At 36.6% G+C, this 25,918-nt stretch overlaps 1 protein-coding gene and 1 long non-coding RNA gene across 6 annotated transcripts in view; one reads left to right on the top strand and one right to left on the bottom strand.

Moving 5' to 3' along the window:
* Positions 1-510: 510 nt before the first annotated feature.
* Positions 511-20,665, bottom strand: LOC123583490. The gene is made up of 3 exons (XR_006704899.1): positions 20,323-20,665; positions 4,762-4,852; positions 511-532 (listed from the first exon to the last, which is right to left on the bottom strand). It is a non-coding gene; the product is annotated as an uncharacterized LOC123583490 (long non-coding RNA).
* Positions 20,666-20,828: 163 nt separating this feature from the next.
* Positions 20,829-25,918, top strand: part of NOVA1 (NOVA alternative splicing regulator 1) — a 150,716-nt gene continuing 145,626 nt past the window's right edge. The window contains exons 1-2 of one of the 5 annotated variants that reach the window (XM_045450582.1): positions 20,829-21,786; positions 23,533-23,676. In XM_045450582.1, the coding sequence (XP_045306538.1) occupies positions 21,651-21,786; positions 23,533-23,676 (280 nt within the window). In that variant the 5' untranslated portion in view covers positions 20,829-21,650. Of the gene's footprint in view, positions 21,787-22,366; positions 22,498-23,532; positions 23,677-25,918 lie in introns of those variants that run through there. The other 4 variants (XM_045450581.1, XM_045450584.1, XM_045450583.1 and 1 more) reach the window with 4 other exon arrangements.

Here is a 25,918-nt window from a genome sequence, read left to right as displayed (position 1 = left end):
TGTCTCTTGACGATGTGTATGTCTTCTTTGGAAAAATGTCTTTTCATGTCCTCTGCTCATTTTTTAATTGGACTATTTGGGTTTTCTTAGTGTTGAATTGTATAAATTCTTTTTTTAAAAAAAATACTTATTTATTTTTGAGAGACAGAGAGAGAGTGAGAGAGAGAGAGAGTGCCAGCATGAATGGGGGAGGGGCAGACAGAGGGGGGACAGAGGATTCCAAGCAGGCTCCATGGTGACAGCAGCAAGACCCACGCAGAGCTCGAACCTATGAACTGTGAGATCATGACCTGAGCTGAAGTTGGACACTCAACCAATTGAGCCACCCAGGAACCCTGAGTTGTATAAATTCTTTATATATTTTGGATATTAACACTTTACCAGACATGTTAGTTGCAAATATCTTCTACCATTCAGTGGGTTGTCTTTTTTGTTTTATTGATGATTTCCTTCATTGTGCAAAAGCTTTTTATTTCGATGTAGTCCAAATGGTTTAATTTTGCTTTTGTTTCCCTTGCCTCAGGAGACACATCTAGAAAAATTAACATAGAGAAATCTGTAGCATTTCTATACACTAATAATGAAGTAGCAAAGAGAAATTGAGAAAACAATCTGATTTACAATTCTAGCAAAAAGAATAAAATACCTCGGAATAAACTTAACCAAGGCGGTGAAAACCTGTACTCTAAAAACTATAAAACACTGGTAGGAAATTGAAAATGACACAAATAAATGGAAAAACATTCCATGCTCATGGATTGGGAGAAGCAATATTGTTAAAATCTCCATAAAATCCAAAGCAATCTCCAGATTTATTACCATCCCTATTGACAACCAAAAGCATATTTCACAAAACTAAAATAAATAATTCTAAAATTTGTATGGAGCCATGAGAGACCTTAAATAGCCAAAGCTATCTTGAAAAAGAACAAAACTGGAGGTATCATGATCTCAGATTTCAAGCTATACTTCAAAGCTGAGTAATCAAAACAGTATAGTACTGGCACAAAAATAGACACATAGATCAAGAGAACAGAGAGTCCAGAAATAAACCCATGCATGTATGATTAATTAATTTATGGCAAAGGAGGCAAGAATATACAATGGGAAAAAAGACAGTCTCTTCAACAAATGGTGCTGGGAAAACTGGACAGCTATATGCAAAAGAATGAAACTGAACCACTTTCTTATACCATACTCAAAAATAAACTCAAAATGGATTCCAGACCTAAATATAAAATCTGAAACCATAAAATTTGTAAAAGAAAACATAAGCCATTATCTTTTGACGTCAACTGCAGAAACATTTTTCCAGTTTGTAAACAGTGGTTTGGAAGAATATATATATATATATTCTGAATATTAATTATTTATTGGTTAAATGTGTTGCAAATATTTTCTCAAACTCTGTGGCTGATGTTTTCACTCTCTTTAAGGTGTGTTTCCATGAACATTTTAAATATAGGCAAATTTATTACTTGTTTATTTTATTACGTTTTTCATGTCTTTTTAAGGAAATCTTCTCATACCTGAAGAAATAAAGATATTTTACATATTATCTCCTGTTTAATAGCTTTGTCTCTCATCTGTATGCCTTTAATCCACTAGAACTGATTTTAGTGTATAGTGTGACATAGAGCTCCATTTTTACTTTGTTACTTCTATATGTGTAGTCGTACATGAATCAGCCAAGTGGCTCTCAGCTGGGGCGGGGAGGGAGTTTTGCCTTCTAGAAGACGTTTGACAATGTCTGGAGACCATTATGTTTGTCACAATGGGAAAGAGGATACTTTTGGCATGAAGTGGGTAGAGATAAGGGACGCTAATAAAAAAAAATCCTTCAATTCACTGGACAGCCCCCAACATCAAAGAATTATACTATCCCATTATTAACATGGAGAATTATTAATATCATATCATATCATATCATATCATATCATATCATATCAATATCCCATTATTGACATTGAGAAACTCTGGATTAGATTATCCCAGTGGTTACCAACAACAACCAAATCTTTTGACAATAAAGGTTACTTCTCCCTCCCATTCATGTCAATTGAGGACTGGCTAATGTTCTATTCTCCAGCATGGATCACTGCCAATCTCATTAGCAGAGGGGAAAAGGGAATGCAGTCATAGCATATATGCAGTGGTTCTGCCAGAGGAGTCACACAGCTCTTCCTCTCAAAATTTTTTTGGACAAAATCAGTGGTCTAAGTTTCAGTCTAAGGAGCTACAAAATAGGGCAAATTAAACCCAAGCTAAACATAAAAAAGAAGATAATAAAGATAAGAATGGAACTCAGTAAAACAGAAATTAGCCAAACAATATAAAAAATATATCAAGTGAAAAGCTATAGTTTGGAAAGATCAATAAAATTGATAAATCCATAGATACAAAAGACAAAAATAAAGAAGCCACAAATTATTAACATAAACAATGAGAGAGGGAACACCATCATAGACTCTAAAGATATTAATAGGACAGTAAAAAAATATTACGAACAATTTCATGTCAATAAATTCAATAACAAACAGAATGGGTAAACTCCTTGAAATTCCAAACTCCTTGATATAACAATAAATTTCAAGAGTCTGAATAGCTTTAGATCTCCCCAAAAGTTAATTAACAACCTTTTACAAAGAAACTCCAGGCTTAGAGAGCTTTAGAGATGAATTCTGTCAAACACTTAGGGATGAAAGAACACCAACCATACACAAAATCTTTCAGAACACAGAAAAGTAGGTAATACTTTCCAACACATTTTATGAGGCTGGTATTACTCTGATACTGAAACCAGACAAAGATATTATAAAAACTGAAAATTAAAGGCCAATATAACTTATGAATATAAACACAAATACCCTTAATATAATATTAGCAAATAATTAGTAATAATTTCCTTCCATTCTAGTTAATACTTAGTTCACCTATAGTCGTAACTAACATAAAGGAAGTAGGGGGGAGGATTTTACTTGTGCCTTTGTGGATGTGTAGAAAAATGGGGTCAAAAAGGGTCAAGGTCAGGCTAGAGAATGTAGAGGAAGTAAAATGGGACAATGAGGTGATTATAATAAATAATAAGAAGGGCCCAAACAGCACAAAGAAGAAAGCAATGGACATTTTGTTGACTCCTTCAATATGCCAAAAGAAGGAATCAGTTCACCTTTCCCTCACAGAGGAAGTGGTAGTTTGGGGATATTATTGGAGACAAAGCTTGACTCTAAAGTCCTGAAAGTTGTGTTCCTGTGTTTAGGATATTTATTATTTGGGGAATACTGGTGGATAGAGCCTTGCAGTGGTTTTATTGCCTATATATTAACTAATAACAATATATACATACTAATACATGGTTACTATTTAGAAAATTCATAAAGCATATATTAGTGATTAGTTTATATAATAATCTCTTGATTTTGAGATCTCACATACATATGATAATTTAGTGCTTCTTACTATTTTGACAGTGTTAAAAATGATTAAAGACAATTTAGGTGATACAAACTATTGAACACTTGGTAAGGCAGACTAATTTCAGAGAACTGCAAAAAGGGATGGAAGGCAGAAAACTTTTACAAGAGAAGAATGACCAACAAGGAAGAGAAAAATAGAAAATATTTGATTGGCTGGGGCCATATATTCAACCTTGTTTAGGGTGAGAAGATGTAGAGTTGGCTTGGCATTTAGGGATTGGTGGGCTGGATGTACTGCATTCCTGGTCAAGCAGAGCATTTATAGGGGTACAGAAGTTCAGTTTCAGTTTGCTGACATGGCACTCTAGACAGAAGCAGAAGAGGGACCATCTTGGGCCTAGAAATTTGTTTCAACAACAGCCTGCTATTTTTGAAATTTGAATTGTATACTAAGTACGCTACCTAAAATTTGTTTAAAACTTCACCTTTCATCCTTTTAACTACAAAATTACAAGCATCTGTGTGAATATAGTTTCTCATACTATATGGATTATGGAACGATGTAGTGAATAGTAATAAATCTATCCATTTACCAAATGTGGAGGCTTGTGTAGATTTAGTTCTAAGATGATGACAAGCACTGATCTAAAAATGGTAAAATAAGGGCTACCCATCATAATGTAGCTGGCTTAAGTATAGCATAAACCTTGCAAATTTGACTCCTCCTCCTCCTGAGTAGCTTGCATTTGTCTTCCTTATGGTTAGTGTATACCCCAAACCTCTTGAGTTCTCACATACTACAGATGAAATCGATAGGTAATTAAATAGTAGCAGTGACTCATTTAAAAAATATTTACCAAACACATATTCTGGCCATGTAGTGTGCTAAGAAATGAAAATGCAACATGACCTAGTTAGACATAAGCCTTGGATTTCATAACCTCACAGTGCAAATTAATTAAAATGTCTAACACATATTCTGTGAAGCCCTCTGAAACAACCTGTACTGCATCTACTGACCAGGCCAATGTAACTTTTTGATGGTATTTGAATCAGAACTAGGAAAAGGAAGTAGCCTTATAAGACACCATAGTGAAGTGATTTTCATATTTGTACACCTGGTTAGGAACATCTCAAGATGTCTAGTTATCTCCAGCATCACCACCAAATCTCAGAGCAAAATAAAACAGAACAAGTAAACAAACAAACAATGAAACCCCCAAAAAACTAATTATCTATGCCAAGTGACCTATTCAGAGGCTGGGAAATATTTGTTATAATACCAAACAAAAGGTATTTTTACAATTTCTGGACAATGCAATTCCAAAAAGCTTGGAATATATACCTTAAGGTCTCTATCTTCATTTTCTTCTATATAAACTTCCATGGACACAATGCATTATTTCCTATTCCTCCATTCATCTGAGATTTCTTAGCTGAAAGAGCACAAATATGGCTAAGGCATCAAGATAATTTCCTGCTTTAGCTGGTTGTAGATTTCTTTCAGAATTAAACATATTGTAAGAAAGGAGGAAGAAAAAGGAAAAGAAAAATGATCCTAGTTTTAAGTAAAATGTTCACTAATCCTCTAAGTATTTTTATCTTGTGCTAATTGGTTATTGAACAATATTTTGCAAACCATATGACTCCTATTATCTTCCATAAGAGCTGAGATTCTGCATACACTTGATTTGAATATTTGAGCCTGTATATATTTTTTATCATTTCAAGGTTATGTTAATTAAATGTGTCGCTCACTAAATTTTAATACATCGGTGGCCAGCAATACTTGCCTTTGTGTTGTCATATTAATTTTTTTTGGACTTTGCTTGAGTAAAAAATTTTGGGGGGATTTCTCAATTTTAAATTTATAAAGCTATAAATTAATAAAATTATACATGTGTAAAGCTGTAAGTTTATAAAATAAAGTTCCTATTATAAAAAGAATTATAAAATTAGCAGAAAAGATATATTTTAAAAAATCTATTATTACAAGTTTCAACTCGTCTTTGTGAATCAGGATTTTCTTGCTACTCTGCCACCAAATAAATAAATCAGATGCTAAACCTGTTATTAAAAACCTCTAATTTCAAATCTTTATATCAACCAATAGTTTAATTTTTCTCCATAATTTTAAAATAAATGTGGTAAATTTAATTCATATAGTAAATTCATATTAATAAAAGGCTCTTTCCTTCCATTTTATAAAAGGATTATATATTTATTGGGAAAGGATTCTAGTTAAAACCACAACCTATATTATATAGTGTATCTAGCTTAGCTTTTATTTTCAGTGGTTGGATACCTGAACAGCTTTCTGTCAGGGTGGAATATTTGAGGAACTATAATTATTATTTAATGTTGCTTATGAAGTTACAATGAAGATATTATGTCTTTTTAATTGGCATACAAAATCAAATTGAAAAACTATAATAATATTTTTCTGTATTATATCTATAAAGTACATACAATGCAATTCTTGTCTATTTGGAAATTATACCAATCAAAGGTTGATATTCATTCACTTTAGAAGGCTTGAAGAGGGGTGCCTGGGTGGCTCAGTTGGTTAAGCGTCCGCCTTCAGCTCAGGTCACAATCTCATGGTTTGTGACTTCAAGTTCCACGTTGGGCTCTGTGCTGACAGCTCAGAGCCTGGAACCTAGTTCAGACTCTGTGTATCCCTCTCTCTGCCCCTCTCTCCCACTTGCACTCTGTCTGTCTGTCTCTCTTTCTCTCTCTCAAAATAAAGTAAAAACATTAAAAAATTTAAAAAAAACTTGAAGAAATTATGCTAAATTTGGGTGACAAGAAATCCAAATTCCTTATAATAAATCCAGATTAAAAGGGTTTTTTTTCTTCATTTGTTAAAGGTTTATTTATTTCGAGGGATAGCAAGCCTGGGGGGGGGGGGATGGGTGTGGGCAGAGAGACAGAGGAGAGAGAGAGGATCCCAGGCAGACATTGTACTGTGAGCACAGAGCCTGATGCAGGGCTTGATCTCACAATCCTGTGAGATCATGACCTGGGCCAAAATCAAGAGTCAGACATTCAACCAACTGAGCCTCCCAGGAGCCCCTGAAAGGTTTATTTTAATTCAATATTAAGAGTCTTACCAAATGGGGGTAAACATATTGGCTGAAATCCCAGGCAGGTAACATAATGAGTGCAGTGGTCCAGTATAAGTGTAAATGATGGGAACCAGAGGAGGGCCCCATGCCTATGTCCTATCTAAAGGGACAATTGCTATTTAGCTTTGGCCAATCATTGCTACATGGAAATGTGGGACCAAAGTTACCAGAATGTGATTTTTCAAAATGACACTGAAAAACCTATATTTTTTACAACATGAAACCTATTTACTTTTAATTTTTTTTGAAGTTTGCTCATTTTTGAAAGAGAGAGCATGTGAGCAGGGGAGGGGCAAAGAAAGAGGGAGACAGAACTTGAAGCAGGCTCCAGGCTCTGAGCTGTCAGCACAGAGCCCGACGCGGGGCTTGAACCTATGAGAACCGTGAGATCATGATCTGAGCCAAAGTCAGAAGTTTACCGACTGAGCCACCCAGGCACCCCCAAGTCTATTTACTTTTAAATGTTGGCTCCCAAATGGAAATACAGTTCTGGCAAAATAAACAAGGCAGCCAGTCTGTAACCTCTCAACTATATAAATCAAGCTCAATTCTTTCAAATTTCAAAATTTATTTTGCATGAATCACATGGATTCGTGTAAGTCTCTATTACAAAAGAATACATTCACTATTTAAAACCATGTAAAGAATTTAGGCTCACAAATAAAATGTAAAGCCACTTGAAACTTTATGTATTCTTTAAAAATATGTATTTCAGTACATTTTATTCTTCTACCTTTGGCTACCAGTAATACATTAAAAGTCTATAAGGGAATATTCTCTCCAAAAGTAATAGATTTAAACTTAATTTAACTATTTAACTCCTTAGAAAATAGAGACATTTCCTTGACTTCTTAATCATATTGCATAGTGTTTTCAAATTACTCTTACAGAAAGTCAGAAACATAAGGATTCTTAAAAACAATTTAATAAAATCCTTTATGTTTTGGATGAATCATATCCAGAAAGGGCAAGTGCTTGTCCAGTATTATAGATTGTTAACAGCAGAACTAAAAATCCTTTCAAAGAGCACAAAGTTAGGAGGTAACATTTAATACTCCAAATTGAGAATGTGAACAGACAGAAGTACAGAAAGCATGTGAAGAAAAACAGCACATGTAGTAAATTAAAATATAATACTGGTGTACATGCACACATACCTGAGTGAAATTTACTAGGTCTAACTAAATAAGCTTAGTCTTATTTTTAGTGGACATTCACTAGTATCTTTATGGTTGGTAAAAGAGTTTCCAAGTTGTTAACTTAGGAAAGAATTCTGGATGGGTGCCATTTGTGAGCATCTGGGGGAATTTCAAAAAGACTTGTGGCAATGGACAGAGCTGGTGTCCAAACCTTCAGTAGTAATTAAACTTACTATCTGTCATTTATCTCTGTTTTGCAAATAAGCTGGGAACTCAGAGATTTCTCATCGACAGAAAAATAGGAATTTAGTGGGCAGTTCAATATATAAAAGGTTTTAGAAACTGTAAAAGATGAGAACTCTGCTTCTAACTGTCAGAAGAGCTGACAGGATTCAGACAGATTCCAGCAGGGAATGATGGCATTTTCTATCAGAACCACAGAGCTGCTGCAGAGACCAGGACTGGATATTAATGTAGCCAGTATGAATTTGCTCCACATACTAAGTAGCATGCTTCTTTTGTCCTAAAACAAACCAAATACTCACCATATGGAGTTGTACAGAATTATATTTGTTGTATTTAATGGAAAGAGCTATCTTCCTTCCTAGGAATATCTAAGGATCTGGTGGGCATATAGTTGCTATCTGTCCAGAAGGTGGGGGCATGGCATGTGGGCTGGTCTTTATGTTACGGCAGTCATTATCTTCTTATGTTCCATGATAATGTTAATGCATTTCATCTTCTGCTGTATGCTGGACACTGATCCACTGACACTCTCAATAAGCTTGCATGGTTACACCACTCATTGAGCGCAGGCTCAGCTGTCGAGACCTATAGTACTGCCCTGTAGGCTGCAATGCTAAGTGGTTAGTCTTTCACAGCATCACTTAGTCATTCTCCATTAAGAGAGCTGCATGCAAGAGGACTCTGACATTTTACAACTCTCTCTGTATCTCGGATACAGTCACTTTCCCCTTCTCAACTCTCAATACCAACATTTCTCTCCTTCTTTTGAACGAGTCTCTCTTGCCTTAAAAATTCTTGGGTGTTCCGGGGTGCATGGGTAGTCAAGTCAGTTGAGATCAGGCTTCACTCAGGTCATGATCCTGCAATTCGTGAGTTTGGGCCCCACGTCGGGCTCCCTGTCAGCATGGAGCCTGCTTCAGATCCTCTGTCCCCCTCTCTCTCTGCCCCTCCCCAACTTGTGTTCTCTCTCTCGAAAATAAAAAAATATATTTAAAAAAAAAAAACAAAAAAACACAAAACCTCTTGGGTGTTCTTCTCCAGTTACCTAACAAAACAATTGTTGTATTAGGGACCTGAAACAGAAACCTTTACATCATCCCACTTAAAGCAGAAACTTCAGATTCAGAATACTAAGTCTTGGCTATCTTCTGATAGGAAAAAAACCTCTCTCATCTTTAGAGTATCCTATATTCCAAGGTGATACAAAGCAGATAATAGCCCAATAAATTCCTAACACACAAATTCAGGTAAAAGAATTCAGTTTCATTTAAGATAGAACTAACTTTAGAGCTGGTCAGTAAAAATGCTTCAGACAAACGCATGATGTTTGGGTCAGGGGTGAGGTGTAAGGTTGTGTTAATAAAATAAGCAATTACAATCTTTGAAATTAGTTAGGGAAATATGGGGCCACGTCCTGGCCCAAAGATTTGGTTGAAACATAAAAATTATAGCTTGGGACTGTGTGTGGGGTGGGGCAGAGAGCAAGAAGTAAACCTGAATATTAAACCGAGAAATTTATTACCAAGCTGTGGGGATATCTCAGATCTATCTTCAGCTAACAACACCTGGATAAACATGCCACCATGGCATATTTGAAGTAAGAAAAAGGGGAGCAAGCTCTGGTGTTTCATAAACATACACTAAGTAAGCCATTTTATGGATAAAATTCAGTTGTCATGATACAGGGAACACTTCAAACTTTTATTTTTCTATGCTTTCTGTTTTTTCTTTTCTTAAGTTTCCTACAAGTTCTATTAGAAAAATTCCAATTTTTCCTTAGTTTAGGGGGCAAAATGTCTTCTGAGACCAAAGCCTAGGCATAAAGAAAATCTGAGTGTTCATGAAGTTGAGCGTGGTGGTAGTACCATTCATTTTGGCTTAGCACTGTAAGAAGAACTGATGGAACAAAGAGGTGAAAATCCAGAATGAGAAAGTTTGGAACACTTGAAATATTTGTCCCTCAGCACCATATGATTTTCCCTCATGTGGGATAGTAGGGCTTCTGGAAAATGGAGGATATAGAGAGTCATTTTGTAGGCTCTGAAATATACTATGTATATGGATATTGATAATTCTGTTCAATCTAAAAGAGAATCTTGCCATCTACTTCCTTATGTTTCTCTTCCTTCTCTATCCTCCTCCTCAGGTACCAATAAACTCTCCTAAATTTTAATTAAAAAATAAATTATTGTTAATATTCAGGTCATTAGGAAGTTATAACTATGACCCTCTGGCTTCTCATGTCTTCCACAATACATCACAAGAATAGTTAACACTGTGCTGGGACAACTGAATTTCCACAAGTAAAAGAATAAAGTTGGAAACCTACTTCATATCATACACAAAATTAACTCAAAATGAATCAGTGATGTAAATATAAGACATAAGATAAAATTCTTAGAAGAAGACATAGGAGTAAACCTTCATGACTTCAAATTTTGCAGTTGATTCTCAGATATGACACCATAAACAGAAACAAGAAAAGATAGGTAAGTTGGACTTCATCAAAACTGAAAACTTTTGCATATCAAAGGACAGTACTAATGAACTGAAAAGATAATTTTACAAAATGAGAAAGAATATTTGTAAATGATATATCTGGTAAGGGACTAATATGCAGAGTATATAAAGAACACTTACAACTCAACAACAAAAATAAAAATGTGCAAAGGACTTGAATAGACATTTTTTTCAAAGATTACAAAGGCTATACCCGTGAAATGCATAATTTCTGAAAGGAAATGTAATATACTTTTTCTTAAATATTTTCATTAGGAATTAAAAGCTAAATAGAAGCATTGTACGTGAGTGGGGTGATGTATCTGTGTATATAGTATTCTTTGTTCTATCATTGTAGAATATCTACATAAATATGATAAATATGCTCTCATTCAGCATATAGGCTATATACTTTTTGTTCAATAAACAAATGCTTATTATATTTCTAGTATAATGTTTTTGAGGTTCATCCATGTTGTAGTATGATTAAGTACTTCATTTCTCTTTCTGCTTAAATAATATTCTATTGTGGAATGGTATATATGTTACATGCTTCTACAAAATTTTGTTATTCCTTCATTAGTTGAAGATTTGGGTTGCTTCTACTTTTTGGCTATTGTGAATAATGCTCCTGTTAGAACTTGTGTAAAGGTATTTGTTTGAAACCTGTTTTCTTTTGGATAAGTACATATCTAGGAGTGGAATATCTGGGTCATATGAAAATTCTATGTTTAGCTTTTTGAGGAACAACCCAACAGGGTGGCTAAAATTCACAGTGTAACAGAGTACTGAGAGAAAAGAGCCACAGAAATAGACCTTCAGAAATATGAAAGGTTCTCCTTGGGTCTTCAGTTGAATACTAACCAGCAGATGCACTGGAGGAAACTACTTAAGGAAACTAGGTACAGGGACTGGTGCTCACACAGAGCTGGGACTAGTTCCTGCTCCTTGTACCTGGAATGGAAAACCTCATAATTCACTGTGCACCAGCTAGAGTATTAAGAGTGTTTTGCCTAAATTGTGGGACAAGATTATCCCTAGATTAGGTGGTGATTTGGTCCCACCTCATAAAGCAAGACTCCAAAATATTGGACTGTTTCCAATAACCACATTCAAGGACAAAGCTCAAGAATATTTGTAGAAATGAAACACAAAAACGCCCAGCATACAACCCAGTAAAATTAATAATGCTTGACATCTCACAAAAATTACCAGGCATGCAGAAAAGCAGGACAGTATAATTATATTGAACAGAAAAAATAATCATATCAGGAATGACACATACTATAACCAATAAAGATATTAAAATAATAATTGTAACTGTCTTCCATATGTTCCAGAATCCACAGGATTTATTCAACATATTAAGTGGATACTTGGAAGATATAAAAAAAAATCTAACCTTAATTTCTGGAGATGGAAACTATAATGTCTGAAATGGGAGGTCTACTAAAATCTTACTTGATTCATATACGTGGAAAATTCTATGTGTAGTGTCCTGAAATCTGACTTTAACCACCAAAATGGAGTGTCATGGCCCCTCAATCAAATTCTGGACTTGAGTCAATTTACAAATCCAAGAGGGGGAACTTGAGAAAGGACCCTGCTATATTATAATTCTTTTTACTATAAAATTTTTATATTGTGTGACAATGAGCTCAGACTCATGGAATTCAGCTGGCTTGACAGGACTGTGGATTGCCCTTTTGAAAACTCAATCATGGTATCAGCTAGGTGGCAATACCTTGTGAGACTGGGGCAATGTCCCTTAGGTTGTGGTCCATGCTCAAATCAGACTTAACATATTGGTGCTCTTTCTCCCATAACCAGGATTTATAGATCTTTAAGTTGTAAATCCAAGGGCTGGAAATGGGAGTGGCTCCTCTTACGATTGCCCTTGGTCTAGAGGTCTTATTGTTATTCCTTCATTAGTTGAAGATTTGGGTTGCTTTTCCAAAGAAAAGAATGCATCCAGCAGACAACAGAATAAAGAATCTATTGAACTAGAAGTTGAGGCTGCCATGTGGCCACCTTGGGCTCCTCGAGCCTCTGAATCAACAGGATGAGAAAGGAATTACTGTGCTGGCTGTGGTGACTGATCCTGTCTCTCAAGGAAAATTGGGTGCTATTATACAATGAGGGTAAAGAGGATTTTTCTTAAATACAGGAAAATCCCCTAGGAGATCCCCCTAGGGCATCTCTTTCAATTCTCATGTCCTTTGATTAAAGTCAGTGGAAAACTACAATGACTCAATTCAGGTAGGATTTCTAATAGCTCCAGAAACTTCAAGAATTAAGATTTGGGTCATCCCAGGTGGCAAAGACCCAGAACCAGGTAAGGTGCTTGCTGACAGCAAAGGGAATACTGAAAAGGTAGAGAGAAGGCTCCCACGCGGGGCTCGAACCCATGAACTACGATATCATGACCCCAGCTGAAGTTTGACGGTTACTGAGTGAGCCACCCAGGCACTCCTAAAGATTTTGTATCCTCTCCTGGGGAAAGAGGTTGGAGGGCTAGCATGTTTTTAGTCCTATAGGGGATAGTTCATTGTTATATCATTATTTGCAATATGCTATGATTTTGCTAGTGTATTTACTTGGTGATTGAAAGTGGTTTAAGAAGCTGTGTATGGTGTCAAGGTGAAAAAGAGTTGTCTGTGATGGCTTTGTGATATGTCAACTTAAGTTGAACTACATTTCTCAGAATTCCTTGTCTAGTATGTTTCTAGTTAGGGTAGTCTACAAGGGATATTATTTGGTGACAGTTGGAGGACAGAGAGGAAGCAGCAGCCACTTTGCAGCATATACACAACTTCCTCCAGCTATTCAATCAAGCAATAGTCTAGGGCCTGGTGTGAATGGATTTTGGAGATGTGATTAGAGTTCTAATTTCCAGTTAACCAAAAGGGAGATTACCATAGGTGGGCCTCATTTAATCAGGTGGTAGCTATCAAAACAACTAGGTCTCTGAAAATCAGAAACTTAAAGCAGTTGGGCCTGCAATTGCTCTCCCTCCCCCCTGTATTTTCCCTTCCTGAGTGACCATCTGTGGACTTTGGGCTTGTTTAGCCAGAGCCCACAGCTGTGTGAGCCAATTCCCTTAGTATCACTATCACTATCTATCTATCTGTGTGTGTGTGTGTATAAAATAAAATTTTTTTAAATATATATCCTAGTGGTCTGCTTCTCTGGTTGAAGCTTGACTGATAGAGAATTAAAAGAGATTTAAGTAACATATGAACCAGTTGTATTTATTGGGTAGAGGTTTAAACAAAATGTAAAAAAACGTTGTAAGACCATTGAAAAAAAATTAAACACAGACCAGACACTTGATAGCATTAAGGAGTTTTTGCCAATTATTTTCAATATAATAATGGTATTTTGGATATTTACAAAGGATATAATGTTTTCAGAATAAAAATGTAATATTAGATAGTTAGAATTTGCTTCAAAATTACCCCAAGAAAGAGGTTAAATGAAATAAGATTGACCAGGAGTTTACAGTTTTGAAGGTGGGTATACAGTACATGGGATCCATTATACTCTATCATCTCCTCTCGAATAATTATGAATTTTCCATTATAAGAATGGAAGTTTAAGAAAAAAACAGTTGTCTTAAAGCCCCCAATTTGACCTTGAGAAGAAAAGGCTAAGTAAAGGCACATTATGCATTTACTACTTTTTCTACTCCCACTACAGACATTAGATAGAACTGGTATACCAGCCTGTTCTTCTCTCTCTCTCTGTCTCTCTCTCTCTCTCTCTTTCACACACACACACACACACACACACACACACACACACACACACACACACTTCTTTCTACACCAAATACACATAAACATCCATATATATAACGTAGGTTTGTTAATAAGCTCTATGCATTCTCAATTACACGAAATAAACATGGATAAAATAATTTAGAGTTACATGAAGTCAGTTAAACACTTCTGACCTACCATAGAAATGCTTACAGAGTGAAACCAAAAGATTAAATAGCAAGGCAGAATCTGGCAAGGTAGAGTATGGTAATGCATTTTTTTTAATATACAAGGAAACCAATTTCTTCTTGTACTTATAAACACATGTAACATTATTATGAGACAAAAGGAACTTTCTATTACTTGACCTATAATAAACAGTGGAAATAGAAAACAACATTAGAAAGAAGCCTTGACCAGAGACATTAAAAGCTTGTCTGGAAGTCAAGAAGGACTAAGACTTATTTTAACAGTAGGAAATAAACCCAGAGAAAATGTGAATAATCCATAATGTAAGCAATTCTCTGATGCTGTTTGTGGGTCCAATGTTTATCATCTGAAGATGTATTTCATTATATTTATAATGTCTCATTTATTATTTCTTCAATTCACTTCATCTTGCTACATACAGTACTTCCGAAGAAGACTTGTCCTATCAAAATGATTGTTTCCATGTTAAAATGTGAAAAAGTAAAATTTAAAACTCTATCCTACTACTTTCTACCTCTGTTCTTGATCTCTGGTCTTAGCTACAGCTAAGAATAGTATAGGTAGGGAATTAAAACATCATGAAGAGTAGAGGATATGAGGATGTACAAATTTTTTATACTACAATGCAATATGAGTGAACTATGATAAACATTTATATTACACTTGGGGAAATTGACATATAAAAGAATCCGATGAATAAAAAAGATGTTATGGTTTATAATTAGCAGGCTAAAACAAAAAGTCAAAGCTCTTGAGTATTATTAAGGAGACCATATAATTTACTATTCAAACTGGGACAATTTTGAAGGTGTTGAACATTGCTCTGGAGCATATGGCCTAAGCCAGGACCAGAGCAAATGGAGACTCAAGATCACTCCAGGCATTATAAGAATAAATGATATTGATTCTTCAGATGAAGATGTTTTATGCATGTAACAGATAAGTAATTTCAACTTAGTTGATATAATATATGAATATTAATTATGGTTTCCTTAATCTTCTTTTGAAGTTCTTGTTTTTCTTAATTTTTTCTGTTTATCACTCTATCCTCTTTATCATTTACTGTTTTACTCCAGCAATTCTTCATATTCAAATGGCTTAAAAGATGAAACGGTCACGTTTTGAATTGTGGTGCCAGTAAAATATCTTCAACTATAGACTTCAATGAATGATTGCTTTTAAAATGCAAAAACATAGAGAATATATCAAATATACTCTTTACCGTACCAAATTGTTTTCCTTGGTATATTATTTTCCATTGTGTCTAAAGCACATCTTCAAAATGTGTATTATTAACAGATTTAAAAATACATGTTAATGCACACAGTATGTACTTTGATGTTGACAATTTTCTTTGTAAGATTCTATGAATGGTCATAAACATACTGAGATAGAAATTGGTTTTTAGAGATGTAAAGAACATCTACCAACTCTCCCATTTTATAGATTAAGAAACTGAAAATCAGAGCAGGCAAATGAGTTACTCTAGGCCACAAAGTTAGTAGGTAGAAGAGTCAGAACCAGATTATCAGTTCAAGGTTCTTTTTTTTTTAACTTTTTATTTTGAAATAATTCAAAAAGTTGCAAAGATAAAAATTCCCTTATAGCCCTCATGCAGATTCTCCTAACACTTATCTTTTACATAAACATGTACCAATTATCACCAGGTTCTTTTTATTGCACTGTGTAAGTGTGAGTTCAGGTTTATTGTCTTTAAGGTAAGTGCGGAAAGATGTATTTCATAATATGTAGAAAAATGCTAGAAAAATTATTCATCTATTACAGACCAAGGAAATATACTCAGGGCCAAAAAATTTAGGATTCTTTCTAACATTAACATATCTCTTTATCTACCGGGATGACATAATCGCAACTGGAATATTAAGGCTTGGGGACTTTTTGGAATAATGCTAATAACACATTTATGTTTCTATATAAATTAGGGTGAGCTTTCATATACTGTTTCATAAACATATTCACCAACTGTGAATTTATGTGATTAAATACATAAACATAAAAGCTGTTTGAATTTTTAAGAAGATAAAGTTTAATAAATCATTTTCTAAGAAGTGCAATCTCAGAAAAGTATTTCTAATCAATATGTCTATTTATAGAACTTGTTACACAACCCCAAGATGTGGGATTAGGTGATAAACTCTTCAGTATATACTTGCTCCTATTTTCTTTGTGGTGCATTGGATGAAAAAATAATCAGAATATGTACATTGATTCTTCATGTCTTATATCTTAAAAAATTAAAATGTATTTTTTAAAAACAGAAAAAAAAGCCCAAATTATTCAATCTTCTTATAATCAATGGTTACAATATTTGGATTGTGAAAATTATAAAATCTTAATTTCCTCGGTATCTTAAGCTTCCCAGATTCTTTCATATTTATTTGATCTTTCCAAAAATGCCGTGCATTAAGTTTTCTTATTTTCCTTTTTCCTACATTTATGTTGATATTTGTAACAAACTGTTATTGCCTAACCCATATCTCCTTGCCCTACCGTTTCAGAGCACACTGGCCTGATTTTCCATAAAGGTGGGGGATGTGTCCACAGCAGGGTGTTAATTCCCTAGCATTGCCAGCCTGTGTAAGGGCAGAACAGATTCCAGCTGCCAGAGAAAGTCCTCAGAAAAAGATGCAGCTCTGGCAATTGGAAGACTGGCCAGCAAGCATTGAATTCATAATGTACCCAAGGAAAAGACCTCCATCAATGACTGAAGGGAGTTGGTGCATTTATATCTGAGTTTTCTCACATTTTGAGTGGGTTAATTCTGAAGCTACTGTTTTAAATGGTTTCTTAGGAATCCCAGTGAGATTAAGCTCTGTTTGCTCACAATGTAACTTGCTTGGGTAATTCACCCTTCATTGCCTTCCTTCCATTCCCTGTATCACTTCCCCAAATCCCTACTGTTTCCTGAAATCACTTTCTAAAATACACTATTTGCACTTGAATCCTTAACTCAGGATCTGATTTCAGCCGAACACAAACTCAGAAAAGTTTCCTAAAGCATAGACTGAAAAGATACTCATGTAGAGGGAATATTTATGTTCTATAGTTAACAGGATTTATTGTAGGAAAGGCAGGAGGATGGGGACAAATGGGTTTAGGAATATTTGTGGACATCAACTACCTGCGTTTTCTCTACAAAGCCAATCATTATTACTGAAAATAGATTATCTTGTGTCCATATTACTCAGACTAAAACTCAGGAAGAAAAAGAACCTTACTGAACGTCAATAAAGACTAGGAATTTTGTTCTTCAGATTAATATCATTTTCTATCAGAGTTGCTTATATTCATAACTCATCAACTAATTAAGCAATGAAAAGTATACACGTTCTCTTGTATCTTATGGTATTAGAAAATAACATTAAATTTGCAGTGCCAATTGTTTGGTTAATTAAGAAAATAAAATATTTCTTTCCAGAGAATTAAAAGGTCAAAGATTTCTATTATATTTTTCAAAAAGTTCATTCAATTAGTTTATTTGTACCCTAAGAGGTACAGCATACTATAAAGTGGGAGCTGCTTTTTAAAAATTTCCTCAGGTTTATTAGCTGGTAAAAAAATGCAGGACAAGGATCAAATGTTTATGTCTGTTTAATCAGAATGGTGGAGGTATATAGTGTGAAATGGAGAAGTATCCTTCCTTAAAAAACAAGAAAATACAAGAGAATAAAGGCTAGAATGTACTACTCTCTGATAACCTTCATGACCAAATCATAATCATAGCTAACTGACCCTTTGAAGTCTGAGCAGGTCTTAGGATAGTCTGTGTAATTCCTGGCATGCCATAGTTAAATAAATTATTGGTAAGCATGCTATCCACATTTAAAATCATACCTTCTGCTCCTAGGCCCCATGGAATGGTGGGTAATATTTAAATATTAAGTCTGAAGAAGGAAATAAGAGAAGGGTCAAATAAATAACATAAGAATACAGTGTCATGACTCTCAGTAAGCTTAAGTCTATAAAGGCAATTTAACTTAGCTCACTTTCAATTTAACTTACACATGGCAATGACAGATATTTTCTAAGATATTTTAAACATATTTTACTTATTTTTAGAAATTTGGTAATGTCAGTTTCCAATTCTCAGTCTTTTCCAAATTCAAAACTACATGATACTGAATACTTTGTCCAAGCTTTAATACAATATAGCTTTGAACTATTTTCATTTTTGTATTATCTTTGTCTACTGTCTTTTACTGTTTTAGAACAATATAGTAGCAAACTCCAGCCCTTTTCCAATTTTTTATTTAAAAACATCCTTGCATATTTTTGGTACACTTCACAGAACACTTTGATTACACAATGTCTGGCATCAGCTTTTTCTATCTTGACTACCACATCCTTATTCCAAACCCTGATTTTCTTTCATCACAGCTCATTTTTTTGTTGTTGTTTTAAATCCAATTCCGTGTATAAATCCTCTTTATTCTGGGCATAAAGGCTGTATCATGGTTTCCTATTACATCATATATCAGATAAAAATTCTGGACTTTTAAAGGTTCATAGACTTTTACCAGTTATATACTAACTTACCTGCTTTCCCTTTCTTTGAGGTCTCAGCATTTCTTCTTCTCTGACTTGAGGCAAAGTGTTTTTCATACTCCAGATAAACTTTTATTCCCAAACTAAATGTTATTTTTTCCCTTGTTCAGCAGACTATCATCTATCTTTCATCACTTAAAAAGCACCAGAAATCCCAATGCCTCCTAGATGTTCCTTGAAATAAAGGACGCTGTGAGGAGGGTTAGTATTCTTTTTCATTCCCTCCTCAATCAGGAATTAAATTTTATTCTATTCGCTTTGGTGATTGCCTCAGATATGCAGGTATTCTTGGTTAGAATATCATAGAATTACAGTGAATTTCTTTATTATGCTCGCTTTTACTAAAGGCATCTTTCAGGTTGAAGTGCTGTAGTGAAAAGTACAAGGAAGGAGCATCTTTGTTCTAGAAATGTAGCGAATATGTTCATACCTTTTCACATCTTTCAATACATTATATCATTTGACTCATAAGACCTATGGAAAGCAGAGTTACAGCCCCTGCTTTCAGTGGAAGGAACTGAAGCTTTAGTGTCCTGCAATATTCCAAGAGGATAGACTTTGAAATCAGGAAGACCTGAGTTTGAATTATTGCAACAATGCTTATACCTGTGCGGCTTTGGATTATTCATGTCTCTAAACCTAAACTGCCTCGTAAAATAGGTACAGTAAGAACTATATGATACACTGCATGTAAAGAGCATCGCATGTAAAATGATTCCTTGGCACATGGAAAGCACTTAATAAACAGCCAACATGTTAAAGGATCTGCCCAAGACACTTTTAGAACATGCCTGCAAGGAGGTGAAACCAAGATTTCGGGCTCCAGAGCCCATGTGTTTCCATTATCCCTAATTCCTAGCGCGCTAATTAAACAACTAACTTGATAGATGACCTTGAGCAAAATACTTCACTGAATCAGTTTACTCATCTGTAAACTGAGTCTTTTCAGACTTTCAATCTATTGCAGCTACGATATTTTTTTTCTGTAGCCTTGTACACTTGATGTTCAGACTCCTTATATATCCAAGATCTGTATACTCATAAGCTGTGCACATTGCAATGAGTTTCATTCCTATATTCATACTTAGTTCAATAATTAGTTTTGTGTTCACTCAGCTGTTGCCTGTCTTTAGTCTGCGTACCCGCGCCTCTGAGGGGGAAGACCCATACCTAGCTTTATTTATATCCTGGCTTGCTCCCGAAAGGATTAAAGGCAGCGAGCGACACTAGAAGTTCCCTAACGATGTTACACAGTGCTACTAATAAATACTCTTTTTATGAAATCGCCCCTTAGAAAACCGCCGATGAGTTAAGATGATGTCTCTTACCTAACTCTTAAAAATAAAAACTAATATACCTAGCTAGAAGTCCTGGAAGCATATAGTTAAGGTTCTTTCTTCAGCCTTGACGCTGTCTCACCCGTTGTCAACGGTCACTCGAATGCCCTTCTCAGACTAGCCAAAATTGTCGCCACTCCAGCCCCGGCTTGACCGAGATCCCACCCCGCCCCTTCATTCCCTCTCATACCCAAGTTTCCTGATTGGGAAGGGGCCTGAAGAGCCTTTCTCACATTCCCATTTTATTGGCTGGCACGGCTGTCAGTAATATCTGCTTCCCGCCTTCTAGCCTAGCGGGTTTCTTGGACCCCTTGGTTTCTGCGACAAGCCGCTTACGTTTGCCTGAGCCGTGTTGCCGGGGACCGGCGACCTTTCACCCCTCCCTTCCCACAGGAGCGCCTCAGCCCCCGTCCCCTCCCCCGCCGCCTGCGCGCGCCCCCGCGCACGCGCTTAGCCCGCGCGCACACACGCACGCGCATACACACAGCCTCTCCCCCCCCCCCCCAGCCCCCGCCTCCGGCGGGGCCCCCTCCGCCCCCGCAGGCTGAGGCATCAGCGCTGGGAGGCGGCAGCGGCGGCGGCGCTGCTGAGAGGCAGGGACCGGAGCGCGAAGTGTGTGGGAGTCTACGAACTCAACCCCTCTCTACCCTCCCCTCGCAGCCATCCCCCTCCCTCCCCGCCAGCCCCCCCTACAAGCGGGAGAAATAATGAGCGAGACCGGGCGGCAGCAGCAGCATCGCCGAGCAGCCCAGGCAACGGCAGAACCGCTCCGGCAGCGGCGGCGGCGGCAGCACCAGCAGCGGGAGCGAGCGCAGCGCTAGCGCGGCGCGGGGACCGCCGCGCTCCTTCCCGGCTCCTGCCCTCCTCCGCCGCTCGCTCCTCTCCGCATCCACCTCCTTCCCCTCCTCCTGCTCATTCACTCTTTCCCTCACTCTCCCCTCCTCCTCGGCTTCTCCCCGCGCCCCGCCAGCCCTCGCGCTCTCCCACTCCCTCTGCCCGTCCTCCCCGCTCCCCTCCTCCCGCTCATTCACTCGCCCCTCTCCCTTCACTCTCTCCCCCTCTCTCCTTTCTTCTCCTTCTTTCACCCTCCGTCTCTCACACCCCCTCCATTCCCCTGTCTCCTTTCTGACACTGCACTGCAGCTGCTCCTCAGCCCTGCCCCCTCCCCAGTGAGAACAAACCAGCAACATTGCTTTTTTTTCCTAAAGAGATTTCTATTGATCCGATTAAAAAAAAAAAAAAAAAAAAAAAAAAAAAACCTTAAGAAACCCCAAACGCAAAAAAAAAGAAAAAAAGCCAAAACAAAAGGGAGAACCTTCTCCCCGTAGCAGCGGCAGGAACTGCAAACATGATGGCGGCAGCTCCCATCCAGCAGAACGGGACCCACACTGGGGTTCCCATAGACCTGGACCCGCCGGACTCGCGGAAAAGGCCGCTGGAAGCCCCCCCTGAAGCCGGCAGCACCAAGAGGACCAATACGGGCGGTGGGTATCGCTTCCACCTCCCCGCTGGCCCCATCCCCCGCCGCCCGCCCCTGCCTCCCTCCCTCCTGCCGGCCTCCCTCCCTCCCGCGGCCCGGACACCTCCAGCCCGAACCCGGCGGCTCCCGCGCCCCTGCCCCGCGCCCCCTCCCCTGCACCTGCCCCGCACCTCGCCGTCCCGGACACATTTCCATTTCTCTGTTTATCATTCATCAAAATGGCGACCGGTTTTTCGGAATAGACCTATCTTTCTATTTAATCGGTCTAAAGACTGACCATTTAAATATCCTAGACCTGGGCAAGGGGGTCCGTTAAAGAGGAGGAGGATGACCCCCGAGTGAGGTGATGGCCGCTCGAAGATGCGCGCTGCATTTAACAGTCTGATAAAATAAATAAATAAATGGCACTTGGGTAGCGGATAGCAAATGATTGGGGCATCGGAGAGTTTTTCCCTCTCCATCCCCTTGCTTTGGGCCACAAGTAGTATGCAAAATCTTGATGAGTGCATGCTCTTACCGCACTTACACTGTCGTTGCAAATATCTCATTGATTTGTCTTCAGAGGTGTGCATACGAGGGTGGGGGTGTCTGGTACTGTGACTTGTTAGTTTAACATCCTGCGCTTCCTGGGAAGATGAGTTATAACGGGACCGGTATCGCTTCTTCATTTGCACTGGAGTCATCTTAACAATGCACCCAATGCATCGAGGCAGAGGTGAATTTATCTACAGCATGTACATTAGAGACGGATGGGGGTCTTGCGAATGGCACACCCGCAAAATTTAGAACGTTTATTCACATAAGCTGGATTTACTGGGGTGTTTCCGATTTAAGACTTGATCAGTTTGTCAGAAATTAAAGTTTATGGAGTTGGCTTTATATTTTCTACAACATTTCATTTCACTCTTTCTTGGTTCATCCACTTCCTCTGTTTTTAAAGCTGTGGCTATTTTGGAGAAGTAACATAATCTGTTTGGTCACTTTTAAGTGTATTTGATATAAATGACTCCTAAGCTTTTTAGTATTGGCAGAATTCTTCTTAAGGTCCTTTAATTAATGAGCTTAAACGAGATCATGGTAGACTAAGAAGTGCTAAAGAAATACACCAGGATTAGTTAGATTTGCCAGTTCACATCACTTTGAGTTATTTCCTGGCAGTTATTGCAGACTTGGAATACACCCTACAGTTTGGGTGGATTATTTGGTAGGAGAAATGTTTGTTTTGCATACTTTAAGTAAGATATAGGCAATGGCTGATTGTAGTCCTTAGGTGTTTGCTAATGTCAAACCAATATAGCTCATCACTATTTACAGTCCTTTTACTTATTTGTATTGCAATATGGTAAGTGAAGGTTTGTCATCATATAAATCTCTGAAGTTTTGTTAAAGGGTCAGTTCATTTCATTTTACCATAGTAACCACAGATAGAATTGGAAGACTTCCATGTTTGGAATAACAACTGGAATTTAGTCATCAGTTTCTACAGTGCTGCAAAATAATAAAACATGTTTAGATTTTAATTCCAAGTTTAAAAGTATAAATCCTACAAAATGAGAAACAGTTTGTACCTATTTATTTTTCAGTGTAATTGGCTTACTTTTGTTCTTTAAAAAAAAAAAAAATTAACCCCATATTTCCTGCAGCTATATGCCCAATGTTTTAATTGCTGTTTTTCCCTCTTGAGGGTGGAGAGGGGATAGAGAGTTTAAAATTATCATGTTAACCAAATATATTTCTTTGCATTTTTCAGAAGACGGCCAGTATTTTCTAAAGGTTCTCATACCTAGTTATGCTGCTGGATCTATAATTGGGAAGGGAGGACAGACAATTGTTCAGTTGCAAAAAGAAACTGGAGCCACCATCAAGCTGTCTAAGTCCAAAGATTTTTACCCAGGTAGGTGCAATGGTGAAGAGATTGTTTGATAAATCCCCAAGGAAATAAAGAGAAGATCTACGTGTGTTGTATGTTGTATTGAAGGAAATTCTTAATAGTATAGACTTTATTTATATATTGTATTTGTGGAAAATTTTAAAGAATATTTCCACTCTTGATTATGTTTTGTTTCTATAATCGATATACTGTGTCTGTGATTTAGAACAATTACGAGATAACATCTTTTGGGTATGTCTAAATACTTCTTTCTAATTAGGAAAAACCTCTAAAATTTAAAGATAGAAACATGGACAGCTGGCATCAGGAAATAGGGTTCTTTTGAAGTTTTCAGACATCATTGTAATGACAATTAGTCTAGAGTGAATTCAGAAGAGGGGGTAGGAAGGCTTCTTAAAGAATGGACCATTTACTTCTAAATCCATTATGTACCTCTTTCTGCTTCACTGCTTTGTTTGTTGGCCCTGGAGTGAAGTAAAGAGGACAAGTGCTGCCTCTTCAGATTTTTAAAATACTGCGTTTTTATTGTAATTGTGACAAGGAAATATATTATTATGTAAGAAGTAAAGTAATACTTCAAAATTTGTGTTATGAAGAGCTGTATTGGATTAAAATCTGGTAACAGTTGTGTGGTACTATAACCTACTGGAAAATGGCAAGTTTCCTAGGTGGCATAATTTTTTTTGTACTTTTCAGTGTGTGTTTTTTATTTCAAGTGTTATACAGTTCTCTGTGTTCTTTTTCTTTTTATCATTTTGCTACTCATTATATGGATTTTAAATATAATTGGATAATCTGCATAATTGAATAGTATATCTCTTAGATAAAACATTAACTGATTTGCTTTTACTCAGGTGTAGCTTCTGCCATTTTTTTTGGTTATTTTGTCTTCATGGCCATAAAAAAGTATTTATTCAGTGCTGAGGGGACTGATACTGTTTCTTCCCACCCCCCCCCCCCCCATAGAAAAACAAAGCTCATTTGCTTTCAATGATCTAATTTCAGTAGAATTCTTTAGTAGAGGATTTCTTTTTCATAGCCAATTGATTGGTGGGAGAAAATGGACCATTATGCTAGATAAGAAGGTTTTAGAATGGTTGAAAATATCACTTAGTTGTATAAACTAAATGTAGTATATTTGGTAAACACTACAAACATTAAGCTAAAATGTAATCTCTTGGATATGCTGTCCTTCGAAAGTTTGTTCCTGTGAGTGTAGTTTTGTAGATGGCTTTCCTTGTCTCTGAAACTTTCCTTATGCATTAAGAAAGTTTACTAACATATTCACATTCATATGTTTGAAAGGTATATTATGATGAAAAAAATCAATGTGGAATTGTGAAAACCTTAGTACAAATAAAAGCATTCAAAAGAGCTTGATTGCAGAATTAATAACGTGATAGTTCTAGGAAAAGAGCTGCAATGGTAAATTAAATTCACTGTCAATAGATGAAAATGAAATAGCTTTTTTGCATTATACATGAGGTGGTATCAGATGTGCAGGGATGTTACAGAAAATTGGTGTTTATCAAGGATATTCCAAATAGTAAATTAAATGCCTTTTCATTTGAATATAGTTTATTTTCAGTGGGTTTGAAAGGGTGCACCGAGAATTAGATCTTTTGTTTTTAGTCCACTTAGTTATACATTTTTTTCTTATTACATTGAAATTGCTTATTTTATTTATAGTTCTGAAGCACGTTATTCATATAGAACAAGAATATCCATTGGAAAAAATGGAAAACTGGAATGCGTTGAACAAAATTTTGTGTGTGTAGTGACGTAACCTGATCAAATGTGATTTGAAATGTCTGGATAAAAGAAGGCTTATACTCTGCCTGTAACAGGTGGAAACCAAGCACACGCTATGGAATTAATTTTAAGGATAAAGTAAAGCCTTATAATTAATAAGAAGTTGTATTAATTCTGAACACTTTAATTTAAATATGGTATTACTGGATTATTCCCTGTTCAGACAGATACATCTCTCTTCTTCTGACAGACTTCAATTTTAATAGTCTTTCTGTTCACACTTGACCACAAGCCTGTGGAATTATCTAAGGTCCTGGTATTCTTCAACATAACAGCCTCTGAGCTACTTTCAACTTCTCGTACTCAGATATATTTAAGGGATACTTACCTGCTCATCTCAGATGAACCAAATTATAAAACTGTGATTTCTTATCGCCGAGTTCTTACAGGATTATGCAGTAATTTGGAAGCCCATTTTTGTGTTTCATATATG

This window comes from Leopardus geoffroyi, chromosome B3 (genome assembly GCF_018350155.1).
Source record: "Leopardus geoffroyi isolate Oge1 chromosome B3, O.geoffroyi_Oge1_pat1.0, whole genome shotgun sequence".
Classification (NCBI taxonomy): Eukaryota; Metazoa; Chordata; class Mammalia; order Carnivora; family Felidae; genus Leopardus; species Leopardus geoffroyi.
This window is presented reverse-complemented; position numbering and strand designations above follow the sequence as displayed.